Genomic DNA, 17536 nt, shown 5'->3' on the forward strand with positions numbered 1-17536 from the left:
CATACCGCTACCGCATATTCGCGGGAAAAGGTTTCAAGTTGGTTACACTGTGTATCAACTTCAGTACTGGTCAACTTTAAATGTCGATCTTAAAATATGCATGCAAGCAACGACAAATTTCAAAGGATACAGATTCAGATTTAACGTTCAGGTCAAATTACATCTACGTTCTGCGTGTTTATATACATGAACTCTTCATTTTAAACATTAAATGATGTTACTTATTTTTAATTTATTTTCTAATATAACATAAATTTATAAACATGATTTCTAAGAAAATTGCTTTGATGAAAATATGGATATATTTTTCTACAAACTATTTTGTAGTAATATTTGCTTGGAGTGGAGAAGTTACTTTAAAAAATTTAGGAGAAAAAGAGTTTATGCGTTTAAAAGGTAATATTTTCAACAAACTTCAACTTTCAAAATTTTACACTATAGATTTCTAATATTTCATCAAGCTAAAGCAACAATACCCTATCATGGAGCATGCTGGCATCATGCTGTTAAAGCTATCAAAAGCAGTTGTGATAAACTGGATGATAATGAACATTCTATATTAGCTCTTCATTTGGCTAATTGTTTTTTAGAAGACTCTGGGCATGTAACTTATAATTGCTATACAAAACATGATAACAATGATAGACGGTTTGTATCTGGTTTTATAATTTAAGTTTCAATATTGTTATTGAATATTATTTATTTTTTACAGAATGTGCATACATGAAATGTCTGATAGGGCATTTAGTGTATATAATGAATTTTATATTTATGCATCACATATGTGTTTCTTTCTGTATCATGAACTTTGGCAAGCTGAAACACAAGAAACTATAAAACAGTAAGTCTTAAGTGCAAATATTTAATTTCAAGTTAAAGTTTGAAATAAAAATTTGCTTCAATATTTAATCACACAGCTTATATCATGCATCATCAATGATGAAAGAACAATTGATAAAATCTTCACAAATGCAAAACATAATGTTAGAAAGTCAGAAAGAAGGTATTAAAATTCAAAATCAGCTTCTGGAGAATGGGAAAGAATTGGAAAATATTATTGAAACATCTTCAAAGTCGGTTGCAAACATGGTTTTCAGTTTTAAGTAAGATCTGTAGATTAAGTTTTTATAATAATTAAATTGAGCATATAAAATATTGACACTTGAACTATCAATATTTTTAGGGAGTCTGTACAAGATCAAAAGGAGTTGTTATTTCAAATTTTCGGATACTTACGAACTTTTCAAAACTGGATTATTAGTGAAGTTTCTTGGTTTCAATCAATAATTTATTATACAGTCAGTTGTATATTATCAGCATTATTTAGTGCATCTAAAAAAACTGCTAATGCAAGAGTTATTCTGTTTGCAACTCAGAGTTTAAATGTGATAATAGAGAGAATGCTTGTTCAGTATTATGATAATATTCCAGAACATTTAAATAATGATAAAATTAATTTAGTAGCATCTATCTGGCTTGTCAGAAAAACAACACTTATCATATGTATATGTAGTCTTTTATATCATTACTGTTCTCACAAAGATGAACTTGTAGAAAATTACAAGGTCCTGCAACGTATTGAGAATCGTTTAGATTCAATACAATATATCACTGGTATTTCCAAAACATCTGCTATAAGTATGATTCTATATTATGATTGTAATATTGATAATACAACAATTTGTAATATAATGAAATGATATATTTTTCAGGATATTCAAAGAGACTGGCTTTGAAACGAAATAAAAATACTTCTGAATGTCATGAAAATGCATCAGAAATCATTAAAAGTAAATGAAATAAAAAATATAAGTATTTTTAACTTATGTATTTTGTAAATAAATCAAATTGTAATTAATCAAAATTTGTAATCAACTTTTATCTTTACAATATGTATATATATTTTAATCAGTTCTATTATCTATAAATTATTCAATAATATATTAATTGTACTTTTATAGTACAAATGTTTACAATACTTACACATCTTACCAATATCTTACACATCACGATAATTAAAGATAAATAAATCTCCATTTAGAATGACGTGAACATAAACACACTACTTTTAAAACATCTCTTCTGAATCCTCTTCAGAAATTGCACTTTTTATAATTTTATCTTCCAACTTGTCTTCATCAAATTTCAATACAAGATCACATTCACTTTCTTCAGAAAGTAAATCTCCCGTTTCTTCATCTTCATCTACAGTTTTAATGTTATTGCTAGTTGATGGTACTACTTCTGCTTCAAGATTGTCAGAAGTAGAAACATTAAAAAAGGCATTACTTTTAAAGTTTTTATTTTCAATTATTTTAATTTTAGTACTTCTATTTCCTTTTTTTCTCTTGGAACTTGATTTCTGACAAATAGTTTCTTGACAGTCTCTTTTTTTGATTGGATGACTAGAAACATTACATTTTTCTTCCAAATCACTGTCACTTTCATTAGTAAGTTCATCAAAAATATTATTGGAGTTTTTGAATTTTTGTAATCTATCTTTTAAATCTTTTATCATTGTTTTTTTTGAATTTAATATCAATATAAATTTCTTATAGAGATCATCCTCTAATTGATTTTTAATAGTTTGACACTCATTCAACTTTTGTATAATTTCGGACTGTATAAGTTTGACACTTTGATACTTATTATGAACGTCGTCTAAATCTTTTTTGTTTTGAGAAAATTCATCAATTAATATCAATAACAAACTAATTGCAGATGCTATATCTTGAATAGGTTTTATATAAATTTGTCCAAGAGCCCACTTTTCTCTTTTCCAATAAAATTTGCTCTCGGTTAGATAAAAATCAATTTCACTTTTTATACCACACAAAATGTCTTTTGATTCCTGTAAATACATATTTAGTGATTTATCAAATGTTTTTGCATACTTTTCTAATTGTTCTTCCCCTTCCTAAAACAATTAATTTTATAAAATATATGAAAACATCTGTAAGATCATTTTGCAGCATATCAGATATATTTAAAAAATGATCTCTTACCTCTCCAAACAGCAATGTTCTATCATCTTTAACAATATAAACTTTGAGTTTTGCATCTTCCCATATGGAACATACTATAAGATTTTCTGAATTAGATTCATCTAATTTATTAAGAACTTTGCAAACCCTTATGTCTTTCATATTATCAAGAAAATTATTTTAGTATTGCAGATTGAGTCTTCTATAAAATTTATTAAGATTTTATAAACATAGTTTCAATTTATAAAGTACAAATCTTATTCTCAGAATTATTCACTAGTGTAATTAATGCCTATGCAAATTTATTTCTTGAATTGGTAGATAAATAATAAGCTGATCTTATTGACTTGTATCAACTTGTATCTAGATACGTGTTTTGGAGCAGTTTGAAATTTTAAAGTTGGTTACACATTGTGCCAGAGCTGTAAACATATCGATATATTCATGAATAAAACTATTCTGGAGCATTATATTAGTTTTATTTATTGTGCACATGATTGAGCATCTTGTTTAACAGTTTCCAATAGTACTAAACATACAGTGCAGGTATACATCAATAACTATCAAATCCAATAAGAACAGTAAAGAAAAGTAAACAGAAGAGGACAGTTGTGAATGAAGCAGCTGAGCCGGATAACAGCATTTTTTTAAATGAATTGAAGACTAGCCTAAAGCAGGAAAATTCACAAAATCCGTGTAGAAGTAAACCTTTTCTAAGGGACTAAGTTTATTTCTTTCGGTGATATATTGTGTAATAGCCTTAATCAGCTGTATGGGTGGCTATAGTGATACTTGAATTTCCGCAACGGACGACGAAGAGAAAAGGGACAGATATATTTGTGTGTGTGTATGTATGTATGTATGTATGTATGGATGTATATCTCTTGAGAGAAGAGCGCTTGACTGGAGTGCCCGTATTGCACGTTTGTAAAAAGGAATAGGATTTGTTAGGCACAGGAAATTATTTTCCTTTATTGCCTATGCAATTCTTGCCGAATCGGTATTTTGTTTATGTAATATTTTCTACTTTATTTAATTAAATAATACGAATATGAGTGAGAATGCTGAGCAACCAAGAGTTCCAACATCCGAAGACATTGCTCAGGCGGAGGCATACAAGAATAAAGCAAATGAATTCTTTAACAGTACGTTATAATGATTTATTTGAATTAAATATGCATCAACCTACTTAGAAATTGATAGAATTTTCAAATTCTCTGTATCCAAATCGCTCTAATGTAAATTGATGAATCACGTGCGTTACACACTTAACCAAACATTTCCTTGAATTTAACTAAAAAGTTTAGAAACTAATATTAACAACCATTTTAAAGTTAAATAATAATGACCAATATTTCAATAATCCATATTTTGACTAAATACAATTGATTTTATATGAATTAATATGATTTTAATGTAGTGGCTGCTTGTCATTATCTGATGTTGTTAAGCTATCTATTCAATAATGATTGATAACAATGTTTCTTTTAGACCAAAATTATGATGAGGCTATTTCATTATATACCAAAGCTATCGAGTTGAACCCAACAGTAGCATGTTATCATGGGAATAGAAGTTTCGCATACTTGAAGACAGAATGTTTTGGTTATGCATTGACAGATGCATCAAAAGCAATAGAGCTGGATCGAAATTATATAAAAGGATACTATCGAAGAGCAGCAGCAAACATGTCTCTTGGCAAATTCAAACTTGCTTTGAAAGATTATGAGACAGTAATGAAAGCTAGACCAAATGACAAAGATCCCAAGGCAAAATTCACAGAATGTAATAAAATTGTGAAAAAACAAGCTTTTGAAAAAGCTATTGCTGTTGAGGAAAACAAAAAAAGCATAGCCGATTCTATTAATTTAGAAGCTATGAGTAAGTAAAGTAATATTAATAAAAAAGTGTTTTTTCAATTGCAGTTGTACATTTGGTAATTAATGTTCTAGCTATTGAAGATGAATACATTGGACCAAAATTGGAAGATGATAAGATCACACTTAAATTCATGCATGATCTATTGGATTGGTACAAAAAACAAAATAAACTTCATAGGAAGTATGCATACAAAATTCTTCTTGATGTCAAAGCACTTTTCATGGCACAACCAAGTTTAGTTGACATCACAGTCCCAGAAAATAATAAATTCACAATTTGTGGTGATGTGCATGGTCAATATTACGATTTACTTAATATTTTTGAACTCAATGGAATACCATCAGAATCTAATCCTTATGTATCCTTTTATTTCTGCAATGTTATTATTAATGATACATGTAGTCACTAAGGTGTAAAGTTTTTATGTTATAAAAATTATTTGATACTTTCCTTAATCATTATATAGTTATTTAATGGAGATTTTGTTGATAGAGGATCATTTTCCGTTGAGTGTATATTCACATTGTTCGGATTTAAGTTATTATATCCTAATCACTTCTTTATGTCCAGAGGTAAGTTTTTTTTTAGAATTATATATTATGTATAAAATGATGTAGTATGTAACAGTATCTTATGAAAATAATATTATTTTACAGGTAACCATGAGTCTGCTACAATGAACCATATGTATGGATTTGAGGGAGAAGTCAAAGCAAAATACACTGCTCAAATGGCTGATTTGTTTACCGAAGTATATAATTGGCTGCCGTTAGCTCACTGCATTAATAGAAGGGTTCTTGTATGTACTCATTTCGTTGTGAATCAAGTCAATTATCGTTTTATTTTTTAATATGAACTATTTGTTTAGGTGATGCATGGTGGTTTATTCTCAAGAGACGATGTTACATTAGATGAGATTAGAAAAATAGATAGAAATAGGCAACCACCAGACGAAGGACCTATGTGTGAATTATTGTGGTCCGACCCACAACCTCAAATGGGCCGTGCTGCAAGTAAGCGAGGTGTTGGAGTACAGTTTGGACCTGATGTGACTCACCAATTCTTGCAACTCAATAAACTAGATTATATTGTTAGAAGTCACGAAGTAAAACAAGAAGGATATGAAGTTGCACATGACGGAAAGTGTATAACAGTCTTCTCTGCTCCAAATTATTGGTAAGTCAAATCAATTCAAGTAAACCACGCAAGAATTCATTTTTGAAGGGTATAAAGTTTAGAAAAAAGTAGAAATAATTCAGATTATATTGGCTTCTATATATTAAATAAGCTTTTCTTAATTTTCAGTGATACTATGGGTAATCAAGGTGCTTTTATCACACTTAATGGGAACGACATGAAACCTAAATTCACTTCATATGAAGCAGTGGTAAGATTTTATATTAGTATTGCTTTTTATGTTTTTCAACACATATAAAATTATTACAATCATAATTTTATCCTCAGCCCCATCCAGATGTGAGGCCAATGGCATATGCTAACTCTCTACTGAAGTTCATGTCCTAATAAGAGATCTAGAGTAACACGTGGAAAATTACCAATAATTAATCACGAGTAGTTTAATCAAATCGTGGATAATATATTTGATACCGAAGCAGGGAAGATAAGGTGCGCTTATTATTCTCTGTAGAATTAAAAAAAATTGTACTCAATTTAGGTACAATACAGACGTATTACATAAAGCGATGCATAACATTAATACGTACAAAATAACTTGTTTGTTGAAAAAAAAATTGCGAGCTTGAATGTACAAAGCATTTAATAATTATTGAAAGAGATTTAATTTTCTTTGAAGAGATTAATTTAGTAAATACAATTTGGTTTTTTTATATACGACATATAATTGATAAACGCAGTTTTTTTAAATGAACAAAAATTTTCGAACAATTTATTAAACAAATAAACGAAAACATTTAATAATCATGCACCTAATAAATGATGACTTCAAAGAATTGTTACACTTTTGTATGTTATTAAATAAAATAAAATAAAATTTGTATCAAATGTAAATACCATGTCTGAATAAATTTGTAGATACTGCCAAAAACTTTTTGATTTATAATTTAGATAATCAATTAGACTTTTCCCTTGCATTCATTTGCTATTTATTATAAGCTGCAATAAATGTATTTAATGTTGTATTGGAAGCAACATGATTAATGTTGTTTGATACGATTTAAATGTATCCGCTATTAATAGATGGCACTAGTGAGGCAACTTTCATATGCGAATGCGCGTCGCGCATTATGTACTGTTGATAGTTTAACACACGTGTAACATCTAACAGAACGTTGCAAATTGTTGGTATAAATTATATTTTAACCATAACCTTATTTAATTATTAGTATTATTTAAATACAGTTAAAAAATGAAAGTCAAGAAAGTGAAAACTCAGAAATCCTCTGTTCTCAACAAAGCAGTAAGCAACGTTAAGCAAGTTATCAAGGTATAATTTTGTAAACATAACCTCTGTAGAAACGAATGTTTAAAATAATTTGTAAATGTGGATCGTGAGAGCGACCTGCATCACGTAATAAAAATAATATCTTTACAAAATGAGAAAGTATCAAAAGTTAGAACTATCTCAACTGTTTTTTTGTTCAGATATCGCAATCTTATGTAATTGTACAAGAACATATAAAATATATTTAATTCATTAAATTTATTTAATTTTTATTAGAAATTTTTTCATTGTGAAGTTTATTAACTAAAAATTATTCACTTAAAAAAGATTTATTGATATATAATATTATTTTAGAAAAGAGACAAAGAAGCAGTTAAAAAGAGTCTTTTAAAAAAATCTGACGATAAAGATAAAAATAAAGAAAAACCATTTAAATCAACAAGAGGTGTTATCTACATTGGTCACATACCATATGGATTTTTTGAAAATGAAATGAAAGAATATTTTGAACAGTTTGGAAAAGTGACTAAAGTAAGAGTCGCTCGCTCCAAAAAGGTAAATAAATTATTTTATTATTTTTGCTATACAGTTTTAGATCTTACAAATTGAACATAAATGTTCAACTAAAGTATATTCAAATTTATTTCTATTTATTTAATATGCTTAAAATTAAGAAAAATAGTCATATTACTTATTAATTTGTATTATTTCTTTCAGACTGGCAAAAGCCGTGGATATGGTTACATTGAGTTTGAAAATATTGAAGTAGCAAAAATAGCTGCAGAAACAATGAATAATTACTTGATGTGTGGCAGACTTTTGAAAGGTATGGTTACTAAGTATATATCTGTAAGACTTAATTATAATTATTACAATCTTATTTTTTCAGCAACTTTCATTCCACCAGAAAAGCAGCACAAAGGCTTTTTCATAGGGAAGCCTTGGACTTCTAAAATATATCCAAAGGCTGTTAATAGAGTAAAAGAATTGAAAAAGAATGAGAGTCTTATAACTGAAAAAGTATACAAAAAAAATGTGAGAAGGTCACTTAGACAATTGTCTGCATTAGAAAAAAAATTAAAAAATGTTGGAGTCGATTTGAAATTTAAACCTGTAGATGCTCCAAAATTATAGTTTAAATATAGATTTTTATTTAAACTTATACCTTAAGTTATTGCTAATTTTTTAAATCAAACAACTGTTATCAATTAATTTCACCGGTTGTTTCTCAAATAAATTGTCAGTAAAAATGATAAGATAAACATTTACCGATAAGTATTTACCGATTTTACTTAGGATTCACTCAAGTGACATTTCATGTAAGCTCAAGACATAATTTCTGTTTATATTTTTCTTTTAAAAAAGTATCAGTTTATAAAAAATAAATAAATATATTTAAAAATGAAAAATTTGACAAATATTTTTATAATAGCATTAACGATAAATGTCTCTTTAGGATTAATTAACCGAGAAACTCGTAAGTCTGCAATACTCTAAATTTTACTTCATTGTGATATATAATATGTTATGGAACTCCGCTTTGAAATATTATGTTTGTGAATTAGAAAAAGGTGCATTAGATAATAAGTTGAAATTATTTCTCGAAAACTTGAAGCCAATGTTGCGAACTGGTGATGACACTTTAGGCATCCCTATTCTGGATCCATTCACAACTAAATATCAAAAAATTAATTTGTCGGAAGATAACCTAAAGTATTAGTTGCATTAATTCGATAAATATTTCTAATATATATCAACTCTGAACCAAAGAAAGCAAATATTTTTTTTATTTTTAAAGTATTATAGGAGATTTACGTGACCTCAAAGTAGAAGGTCTATCGGATTATAATATAAACAATGCTACATTTAAATTAGCAGAGTTGAAAATTACGCTGAATATTACCTGGCCATCGATACAATATAAATCTTTGTATAATTTTGATGCTTAATTTAATGATTGGGAAGCTTTTGGATTATTTGGAGAGGGATACGTTTGGTGCGTAACTCATATTTTTGAATGAAAATTAAATGACTATGGGTCATTTTATATAAATATTGGTAAATCTTTCATGCGTTATAAAATTTAGGACGCACGTTACGAACTTTATGTTTGGCGCAACAGCACAATTAGATATGAAGTCTAACAAGGTATTCGTAAAGAAGCTATCTACTGGACTGTCTATGGAAGCGACCAAAGTGAGTATTTATTAAGACGTTTCATTATTAGAAAAAAATATAAGATATCAATTGATGCATTTTAAAACTTAATTTTTCCATTTTGTAATAGATTGTTGCGTCTGGTATTTATAACTATGAGGAAGCGTCCGAAACAATAAATGCTATAGTGAGTTCATCATTACCTTATGCACTTGAGACTTATCAATGGTTAATTGCAAATGAAATAGACATTCGATTGAAGAATTTAATTAACTTTTATTTACGCGATATGACTTTACAAGATATTATAAATATTATTTTGCCATAAAATCATATAATTTTGTTATAAATGTTATGAATTACAATAAAAAAAAATAAAATTTGTTTTCACGACTATTACAATAATTTTTATTTTTTGTGCATTCATTTAATTACAATTAATAATGGCCAGTTCGTTTCTTACAGCTATCTACAAGATTTGATTCTACAAAAATTTTTAATATTTGTTTATTTAACATAATGCTTATCTATTGAGTACGAAAAATTAAATATTTTTTTCTTAAAACGTGAAAATAATTAATTGGCACAACCCATATTTGACTATGTTTCAGTAATGGGCAAAATCTTACATATATAATTCTTTCAAATATTTATTTATTCCTACAGAAATATTTTATGTAGAATACTTTCAGTCAATTATTTTCCAATCAGATTTTCTGTAGAAAGTTTACATGTTTAATAACATCTTCTTTTCTAGTAACTACTATTACGTGTTTTCTGTTCAATTAAAAACACATTCTGTTAAGAAAATAAGAAAATATTACTTTTAATCAAATCGTGTAGAACCGATATCTCCACAAAATGAACCTGGGCTTAATGATCATCAATTATCATTCGATTATATCCAGAAATAAAGCTTTAAAATCGATAAATAAACAAATTAATTGCTTTAGGGTTGCCTTTCACTGGGGGCTAAATTAATTAATACATATGTAATTGAAAATCACACTACCCCAATATATATTTCATGTACCTCATATATAAATAAATTAAATGTTTTGGTATAACTGGTATCAGTAGGCTTTCCTTTATATATTTATGTATTCATTTTTATCAACGCAAATGCAATTATTTAAGAAAAAGATCATCAGTTGATTATTTCTTAATCAATTCTGTATCGAATTCGATAATACTAAGAATATTCGATAAGGCTGCGATTATAGAGGTGAGTTACTGTTGGCTATCAGCATTGTATTTAAGAAATTAAGATAAAACCAAATATTTATTTCACGACGGCAGTTGTTGAACGCTGTGATTATATTCTTTAGTTCGTTTGCGTTTCTTCAAGCGTGGGTATGTTTTGGATGTTGTTATTAGCATAGTGTTTTGTTCGATTAAACATCTTATCAATTATTGAAAAACAATTTTCTGTAACAATAAGTACTGCAAATACGATTGAAATAATGAATTCTCATTGTACAAACAATTTTTAAACAGGTTCTTCTTATTATAGAACTATGAAGATTGTAGCAGTATTTATGTTATTAGCCGCCGTCACTCATGACTCCCATGCTTCCAATGTAAATAATTTCAAAGGTACGTAATTTTTTTAAATTGGTTAACAAAAGTGCTGTATTTGCTTGTACTCGGTTTCTGATCTATTCAAAGCCTTCGTACTATTTTGGTTGATTTGCTTACAAACTCGCCTCTAAAAACTATTATGGCTATTTGCATTTATTTTGCTTCGTTTAGAAAAAAATTAAATTCCAATCAATGTCCTACATTAGTCATAAGAATACGTAGGGTTGGTACTACTAATACATATAAACTAATTTCAAACAGCAATTATTTTACAATAGCTTTGTTATATTAAATCGAAGCACTCTTTAACACAATATTTTATATTGATATGTGTGTGTGTGTGTGTGTGTGTGCGCGCGAGCAAAAACATCATAGACTATTTCATGCAAATGATAATACAGAAAAATTTGGAAATTGCTTTATAGCATTCTTATTATTCGAAGAATTTGATTTCACAATTGATGATAAGCTTGTTTATCTTATCAATTATAACGTGTATTCTCATTTTTAGAAATACTCAAGCAAAAGTAGGTATTTATTGTTATTTCGGTGAATATCGTAACTCAAAAGTAATCTACGTGAAAGATTTAGTTATATAACTTTGATGTAAAAACTGACCATTATAGTATAAATGATAAATAACGAAATTTCTTCTATCGTTATGTATTATTATTACTTTTTCATCACATATAACAACTTTTTCTTCATTATCCATTAAATCTATTAATCAATCAAAAGTGGCAAAAATATTTGTTAACATATGTACTAAGCGCTCAATTATGAGAACGACTATATTTTAATTAGTTGTAAAGAAATTTGGATAGAAAATATTTTATAATGTTTATAACTGTATCATTAGACGATCTAGTCACCACCTTTGTCTCTAGAGCAGCCGGAGATAAAATAAAGGATTTGCTTGAAAAATTTAAGGAAATCATGAGAAATGGAAACGAGACTAAAGGTATTCCTAAGCTGGATCCTTTGTCCTGGAATCATAAAGAAATTAGTATAAATGATGAGTTACTCAAGTAAGGATGAAAAATATTCCACGTTTATACTAAGGAAACTAGTTAATTTGATTTTTGTATAGAGCTAAAGGTGAAGTGAACAATCTTTATGTCGAAGGCTTATCGGATTACATCGTTGATTATGCCGAATTCAAATTTGCTAAAATGAACTTGTCAATTGCTTTGACATGGTCACGTATTAAAGGAGATACTTTATATGATATCATAGCCGCAAAAATTATGGACTTTATTCCTATTTTCGGAAAGGGCAATGCAACGTGAGAACATTAAATAATTTCTAAATTATTTTGTAGATACTTTTAAGATTCAAAATCAAAGTTAGTAAGCAGAATAATGAAAATAAATATAATTATTTTAGCCTTGAGGTGGAAAATTTGAAATTTTCAACTAACATCTTGATCAATATCCAAAACAAAAAGCTTTATTTGACACAATTTGTTAATACCAAAATTTCACTTCATAATCTTAAGGTAAGAATGCATTAATGATTTTGATGGAAATTCATCCCTCAACCGCACTGAATTGATTGATATTATTAACTTTTCCAATAGTTGAATGCTCAAGGACTGTACGAAAACGAGGAATTTTCCGAGTTCTTAAGTGCAGTTATTAGTAATATTGCACCAGAAGGCTTGAATGATTTACAAGAAGAAATTGTCACTCGAGTTGACAACATGATGTTGGAGATGGGCAACGAAATACTCAAGAATTTTGATTTCGACGACATTTTGGGAATACTAAAGCCTTAATTTTTATAAAGATAATTTTTGTAAGATAAAGAATAACAATAACATTCTGAGTCACTATTTTTGTTATGTTCATTCTCTTTATAACATAAAAATATGAAGAAAATTTTATTATTTTCAACTCATGATTATCATACTTTATTTGTTTAATTTTACAACAGTGTTTGATTTCAAAAGATAATTTTTTTTGTTGGCTTTCCTATTGATAATATATACTGCTGTTTGTGTGCATGATGGTTTGAAGGTATACTTGCTGACGAAATATGTCAGCACAGTTTTGAAAATGATCAATTAGATATACTCGGGCCACATTTTATCTCTGTGGTCGGGGTTTGCGCTGATGACGTTCAACACGACTGTGGTGAGAACAACAACTACTGCAAGCACGAACTGTAAATAAAAGTGTTGAAAATTAAAAAATATTAAAGGTAGATGAAAAAAGAATCAACACCATAATCAAATAATGTGAGTACAAACATAAAGCTCATGTAAATGGTAACTTCCACTATTATAATATCAGGTATTTTATAACATTCATTTTAATTAAGAGATGTAACAACGTTTATAAAAGTAGTCAGAAGTGATCTAATTCGCTAGAATTAATTTACGAAAAACGTTTGCGAAAAATGACAAAAATAATATATCCTATATTTTTTCATAACTTTGAACTATTACTTTATCATTCTACTTACTTTAAACATGGTGATAAATTATTTTGCGTTTGCACTTCCCACAAAATTATTCAACTAGTCGTTCTGTCGGAACAAGTTCGTAGAACACTGATTGTCGGTTGTGTTACTCATCCTTAAATATTCAACTTTATTTGCTATACGACCACTTGAACAAATAAGCTTTTGTGGTTATCAACTAATAAGAAATATGCGACGAAGTGACGTCTTCGATTTCTCGCTTGTTGTTCAATTCTGACGCTTTTAATTTACCTTTTTACGTATTCAATGATTATCTGAAATTATCCATTGAAATGATAATGTACGTTATAAAAGGTGTATACTAAATGAAATGAATATCCTTAAGAACTATGAATTACACAGGTCTACAAAATTTCGAAAAAATCCGGAAACAGGGATCTATCAAACATAGTGTAACTGAAAGAATCTAGCATGCTAAATTTAAATCCAAGCTCAGAATTATTTCATTATCTTAGGTTTTTGAGATATTCTAACATCAGAATGTAAAGAAATATTGTTTTTCACAGTTTTGGAGCCTTCCTCATACCGTGAATTCTTATTTTATTGCAAATCTAAAAGTGGCATAAGAAAGAGCAAATCTTCAACTTCAAAAAGCATTACTTCATTTTTTAAACTGATTACGGCAGAGATATCGTTCATTGAAAAATGGAAAATTTAGTTTTCAAGTATACACGTAATATATGGGGAAAAAAGTTCGTATATGTTAAGCGCATTTTAATAAATCGCATGATAAATTCAGATTTAGATCAAGAAAATGAAGCTGTGGTCTGCTATTTCATTTTTGGAAAATTTGTTTCGGTAATCACGTGTATACTTGAAACATAAATTTTTTACTTTTTAATGAACGATATCTCGGGTTGTAATAATTATTTTCAAACAATTAAGTGGTACTGCTTTAAGTAGAAGCTTTGCTTTTTTTTGAAGCCATTTCAATTTTTGTAATACAATAGAAATCATGATATGAGAAAACTCAAATTTAAAATATATTTCTCATAGTACAGCATTATAATTATAGGCGAATAGCTATCATTATTAAGTTTAATCATTACTTAATCTTATGTAGATAGTTGAATCAAACGTTTTAATATTTATTATTATTTTGCTTTGAATTAAAAAAGCAATGGTGCTTTTATTAAAAGTAATCAGTTATGAATAAGGGTAAAAAATAGTGACCAAAGAAAAAGTATTAATAAGAATATAAAGAAATAAATAATAAGTCATAATTATTTCACGGGCAGGTTAACGAAAGCACAGTTATTACGATTTATATTTACAATTTGAGCTTGCCCCATGTGCATCTTATGAGATAGACTCTTACAAATACAATGATGAACGCGGATTATTCATGAAATTTTTAATACATTATTTGTTTTACTATAATGTTACTAATGACTGTACAAACGTATAGAGATAAAATATCGCTAATACAATATCAAATACTTGCTACTTCGTCGTATAATAGCACAAAACTTAAAACTTTTTTCAGGCCGTATCGGCAGATACATTTAGAGGCAGAACAACTTTTTGATTCTACATGATAAATACATCGTATGTATTTTATTTCAATCCATTAGAACATATATTCATGGTGTAACAGAATTAGACACACGCGAGAGTACGTGAATTCTTTTCTACTAGTAATTGAAACACGCATTCAGTCGATTAACAATTACAAAGTTTATTCCTCCGAAGAATCGTATTTGAAATATTCCGTTTAGGATTACGAATTTTTAAGACGCAATTAATGTAGACGAAATAATAATGAGTCTCCACGATTATAGACTAAAAATAATGTTAAAATAATTTCATTTGAATGTTTCTTTCTGTTCGCTTGTGATAAATTGGTGAATCACGGATTCATTGCCTAGTGCCAAATAAATCATTTCAATAAAAATTTCGAAAGTAAGTAATTTTCAGTACTACATAGAAAATTGAACAAATTAATACACATCAGCTTTCATATCACAAATAAACTCAATTTAATTAATTTAAAATTAACAAAATAATTTAGCCAATCAAGAAAACTGTCGGCAATCGCTTACGCCAGAACAAATCGACAGTTGTTCAATGAAATTCGAAACATAAATTAAAAGATATTAAGTATAATTAAAAGAGAAGTATTATTAAAATATTCAGTTCTTTCATCCAAATTCGAAAGTTCGCACACGGCGTAATCGCCCGTGTGACAGGCGTCGATTATTATTTCTTAATCGTATTATTATTGCTTCATCATGATCACTTATAACAACATTTTCTTCATTATCCTTTTAACCTATATTAACCTATTAACCGAGCGGAACGTATAAATACGTCCAAAGTAAACAATATCGGGTACGGGTAGGACATATGAATACGTCCTCGATATTTGCGCCCTGGAACGGGCGGGACGTATATTTTACTACTACTATAGTAATACGTCATTCATACACGTCTTAGTGGAAAAGGACGCGCCCGTTATATGTTGCGTAATTAGAAAGGGATTTCCCCGGTTAACAGGTTAATTAATAAATAATGGCAAAAATATTTGTCGACATATATGCTGAGCGATCAATTATGAGAGAGGGACTATATTCTAAATAGTTGTAAAGAAATTTGGATAGAAACATTTTATAATGTTTGTTACTACGTCATTAGACGATCTAGTCACCACCTTTGTTACTAGAGCAGCCGTAGATAAAATAAAGGCTTTGCTCGATAAATTTAAGGAAATCATGAGAAATGGAGACGATACTAAAGGTATTCTTAAGCTGGACCCTTTGACCTGGAATCATCAAGAAATCAGTATAAATGATGAGTTACTCAAGTAAGGATGAAAAATATTCCACGTTTATACTAAGGAAACTAGTTAATTTGATTTTTGTATAGAGCTAAAGGTGAAGTGAACAATCTTTATGTCGAAGGCTTATCGTATTTCATCGTTGATTATGTCGACTTCAATTTGCTAAAATGAACTTGTTGATTGCTTTGACGTGACCACGTATTGAAGGAGATACTTTATATGATATCATAGCCGCAAAAATTATGGACTTTATTCCTATTTCCAGAAAGGGCAATGCAACGTGAAAACATCAAATAATTTCTAAATTATTTTGTAGATATTTTCAAGATTCAAAGTCAAAGTTAGTAAGTAGAATAATAAACACAAATATAATTAATTTAGCCTTGAGGTAGTAAATTACAAATTTTCAACTAACGCTTTATTCAATAGCCAAAACAAACAAGTTCATTTGTAACAATTCGTTAATACCAAAATTCCACTTGATAATCTTAAGGTAAGGATGCATTCATGATTTTTATGGAAATTCATCCGTCAACCGCACTGAATTGATTGATATTATTCACTTTTGCAATAGTTGAATACCAAAGGACTACGAAAACAAGGAATTTTCCGAGTTTATAAGTGCAGTTATTAGTAATATTGCACCAGAAGGCTTGAATGATTTACAAGAAGAAATTGTCACTCGAGTTGACAACATGATGTTGGAGATGGGCAACGAAATGCTCAAAAACTATAACTTTAACGGCATTTTGGGAATACTAAAGCCTTAATTTTTATAAAGATAATTTTTGTAAAATAAAGAATAACTATAACATTCAGAGTCACTATTTTTGTTATGTTTATTCTCTTTATAACATAAAAATATAAAGAAAATTTTATTATTTTCAACTCATAATTATCATACTTTATTTGTTTAATTTTACAACAGTGTTTGATTTCAAAAGATAATTTTTTTTGTTGGCTTTCCTATTGATAATATATACTGCTGTTTGTGTGCATGATGGTTTGAAGGTGTACTTGCTGACGAAATATGTCAGCACAGTTTTGAAAATTATCAATTAGATATACTCGGGCCACATTTTATCTCTGTGGTCGGGGTTTGCGCTGATGACGTTCAACACGACTGTGGTGAGAACAACAACTACTGCAAGCACGAACTGTAAATAAAAGTGTTGAAAATTAAAAAATATTAATGGTACATGAAAAAAGAATCAACAGCATAATCAAATAATGTGAGTACAAACATAA

At 28.4% G+C, this 17536-nt stretch overlaps 5 protein-coding genes across 6 annotated transcripts; 4 read left to right on the forward strand and 1 right to left on the reverse strand.

The window, feature by feature from the left end:
• Positions 1-88: 88 nt before the first annotated feature.
• Positions 89-1853, forward strand: LOC131670350 (uncharacterized). Its single transcript, XM_058945875.1, has 6 exons — positions 89-396; positions 462-648; positions 713-841; positions 918-1103; positions 1184-1638; positions 1713-1853. The coding sequence occupies exons 1-6, from the start codon at positions 264-266 to the stop codon at positions 1796-1798; spliced, it is 1176 nt and encodes a 391-aa protein (XP_058801858.1). The 5' UTR covers positions 89-263; the 3' UTR covers positions 1799-1853.
• Positions 1446-3736, reverse strand: LOC131670351 (DNA repair protein XRCC4-like). Of its 2 annotated transcripts, none has more exons than XM_058945877.1 (3): positions 3006-3736; positions 1984-2917; positions 1446-1568 (listed from the first exon to the last, which is right to left on the reverse strand). In XM_058945877.1, the coding sequence occupies exons 1-2, from the start codon at positions 3144-3146 to the stop codon at positions 2069-2071; spliced, it is 990 nt and encodes a 329-aa protein (XP_058801860.1). In that variant the 5' UTR covers positions 3147-3736; the 3' UTR covers positions 1446-1568; positions 1984-2068. The 2 variants fall into 2 exon arrangements, with proteins under 2 accessions (XP_058801860.1, XP_058801859.1); XM_058945876.1 differs by lacking the exon at positions 1446-1568 and having other exon boundaries at positions 2069-2917; positions 3006-3406; positions 3524-3736.
• Positions 3737-3878: 142 nt separating this feature from the next.
• LOC131670349 (serine/threonine-protein phosphatase 5) lies at positions 3879-6810 on the forward strand. The gene is made up of 8 exons (XM_058945874.1): positions 3879-4129; positions 4476-4865; positions 4937-5223; positions 5332-5437; positions 5522-5664; positions 5734-6041; positions 6171-6252; positions 6330-6810. The coding sequence occupies exons 1-8, from the start codon at positions 4036-4038 to the stop codon at positions 6387-6389; spliced, it is 1470 nt and encodes a 489-aa protein (XP_058801857.1). The 5' UTR covers positions 3879-4035; the 3' UTR covers positions 6390-6810.
• Positions 6811-7155: 345 nt separating this feature from the next.
• On the forward strand, positions 7156-8733 carry LOC131670368 (MKI67 FHA domain-interacting nucleolar phosphoprotein-like). The gene is made up of 4 exons (XM_058945907.1): positions 7156-7329; positions 7642-7842; positions 8005-8113; positions 8177-8733. Exons 1-4 carry the CDS (start codon positions 7252-7254, stop codon positions 8419-8421), a joined length of 633 nt encoding a protein of 210 aa, XP_058801890.1. The 5' UTR covers positions 7156-7251; the 3' UTR covers positions 8422-8733.
• A 2051-nt stretch (positions 8734-10784) lies between these two features.
• Positions 10785-12886, forward strand: LOC131670367 (uncharacterized). The gene is made up of 6 exons (XM_058945906.1): positions 10785-10797; positions 10958-11040; positions 11885-12053; positions 12116-12310; positions 12412-12523; positions 12605-12886. The coding sequence occupies exons 2-6, from the start codon at positions 10962-10964 to the stop codon at positions 12800-12802; spliced, it is 753 nt and encodes a 250-aa protein (XP_058801889.1). The 5' UTR covers positions 10785-10797; positions 10958-10961; the 3' UTR covers positions 12803-12886.
• The last annotated feature ends 4650 nt before the right edge of the window (positions 12887-17536 follow it).

The sequence above is a fragment of the Phymastichus coffea genome, unplaced genomic scaffold, assembly GCF_024137745.1.
Source record: "Phymastichus coffea isolate CEN01 unplaced genomic scaffold, Cenicafe_Pcof_1.1 PCOF00109, whole genome shotgun sequence".
Classification (NCBI taxonomy): domain Eukaryota; kingdom Metazoa; phylum Arthropoda; class Insecta; order Hymenoptera; family Eulophidae; genus Phymastichus; species Phymastichus coffea.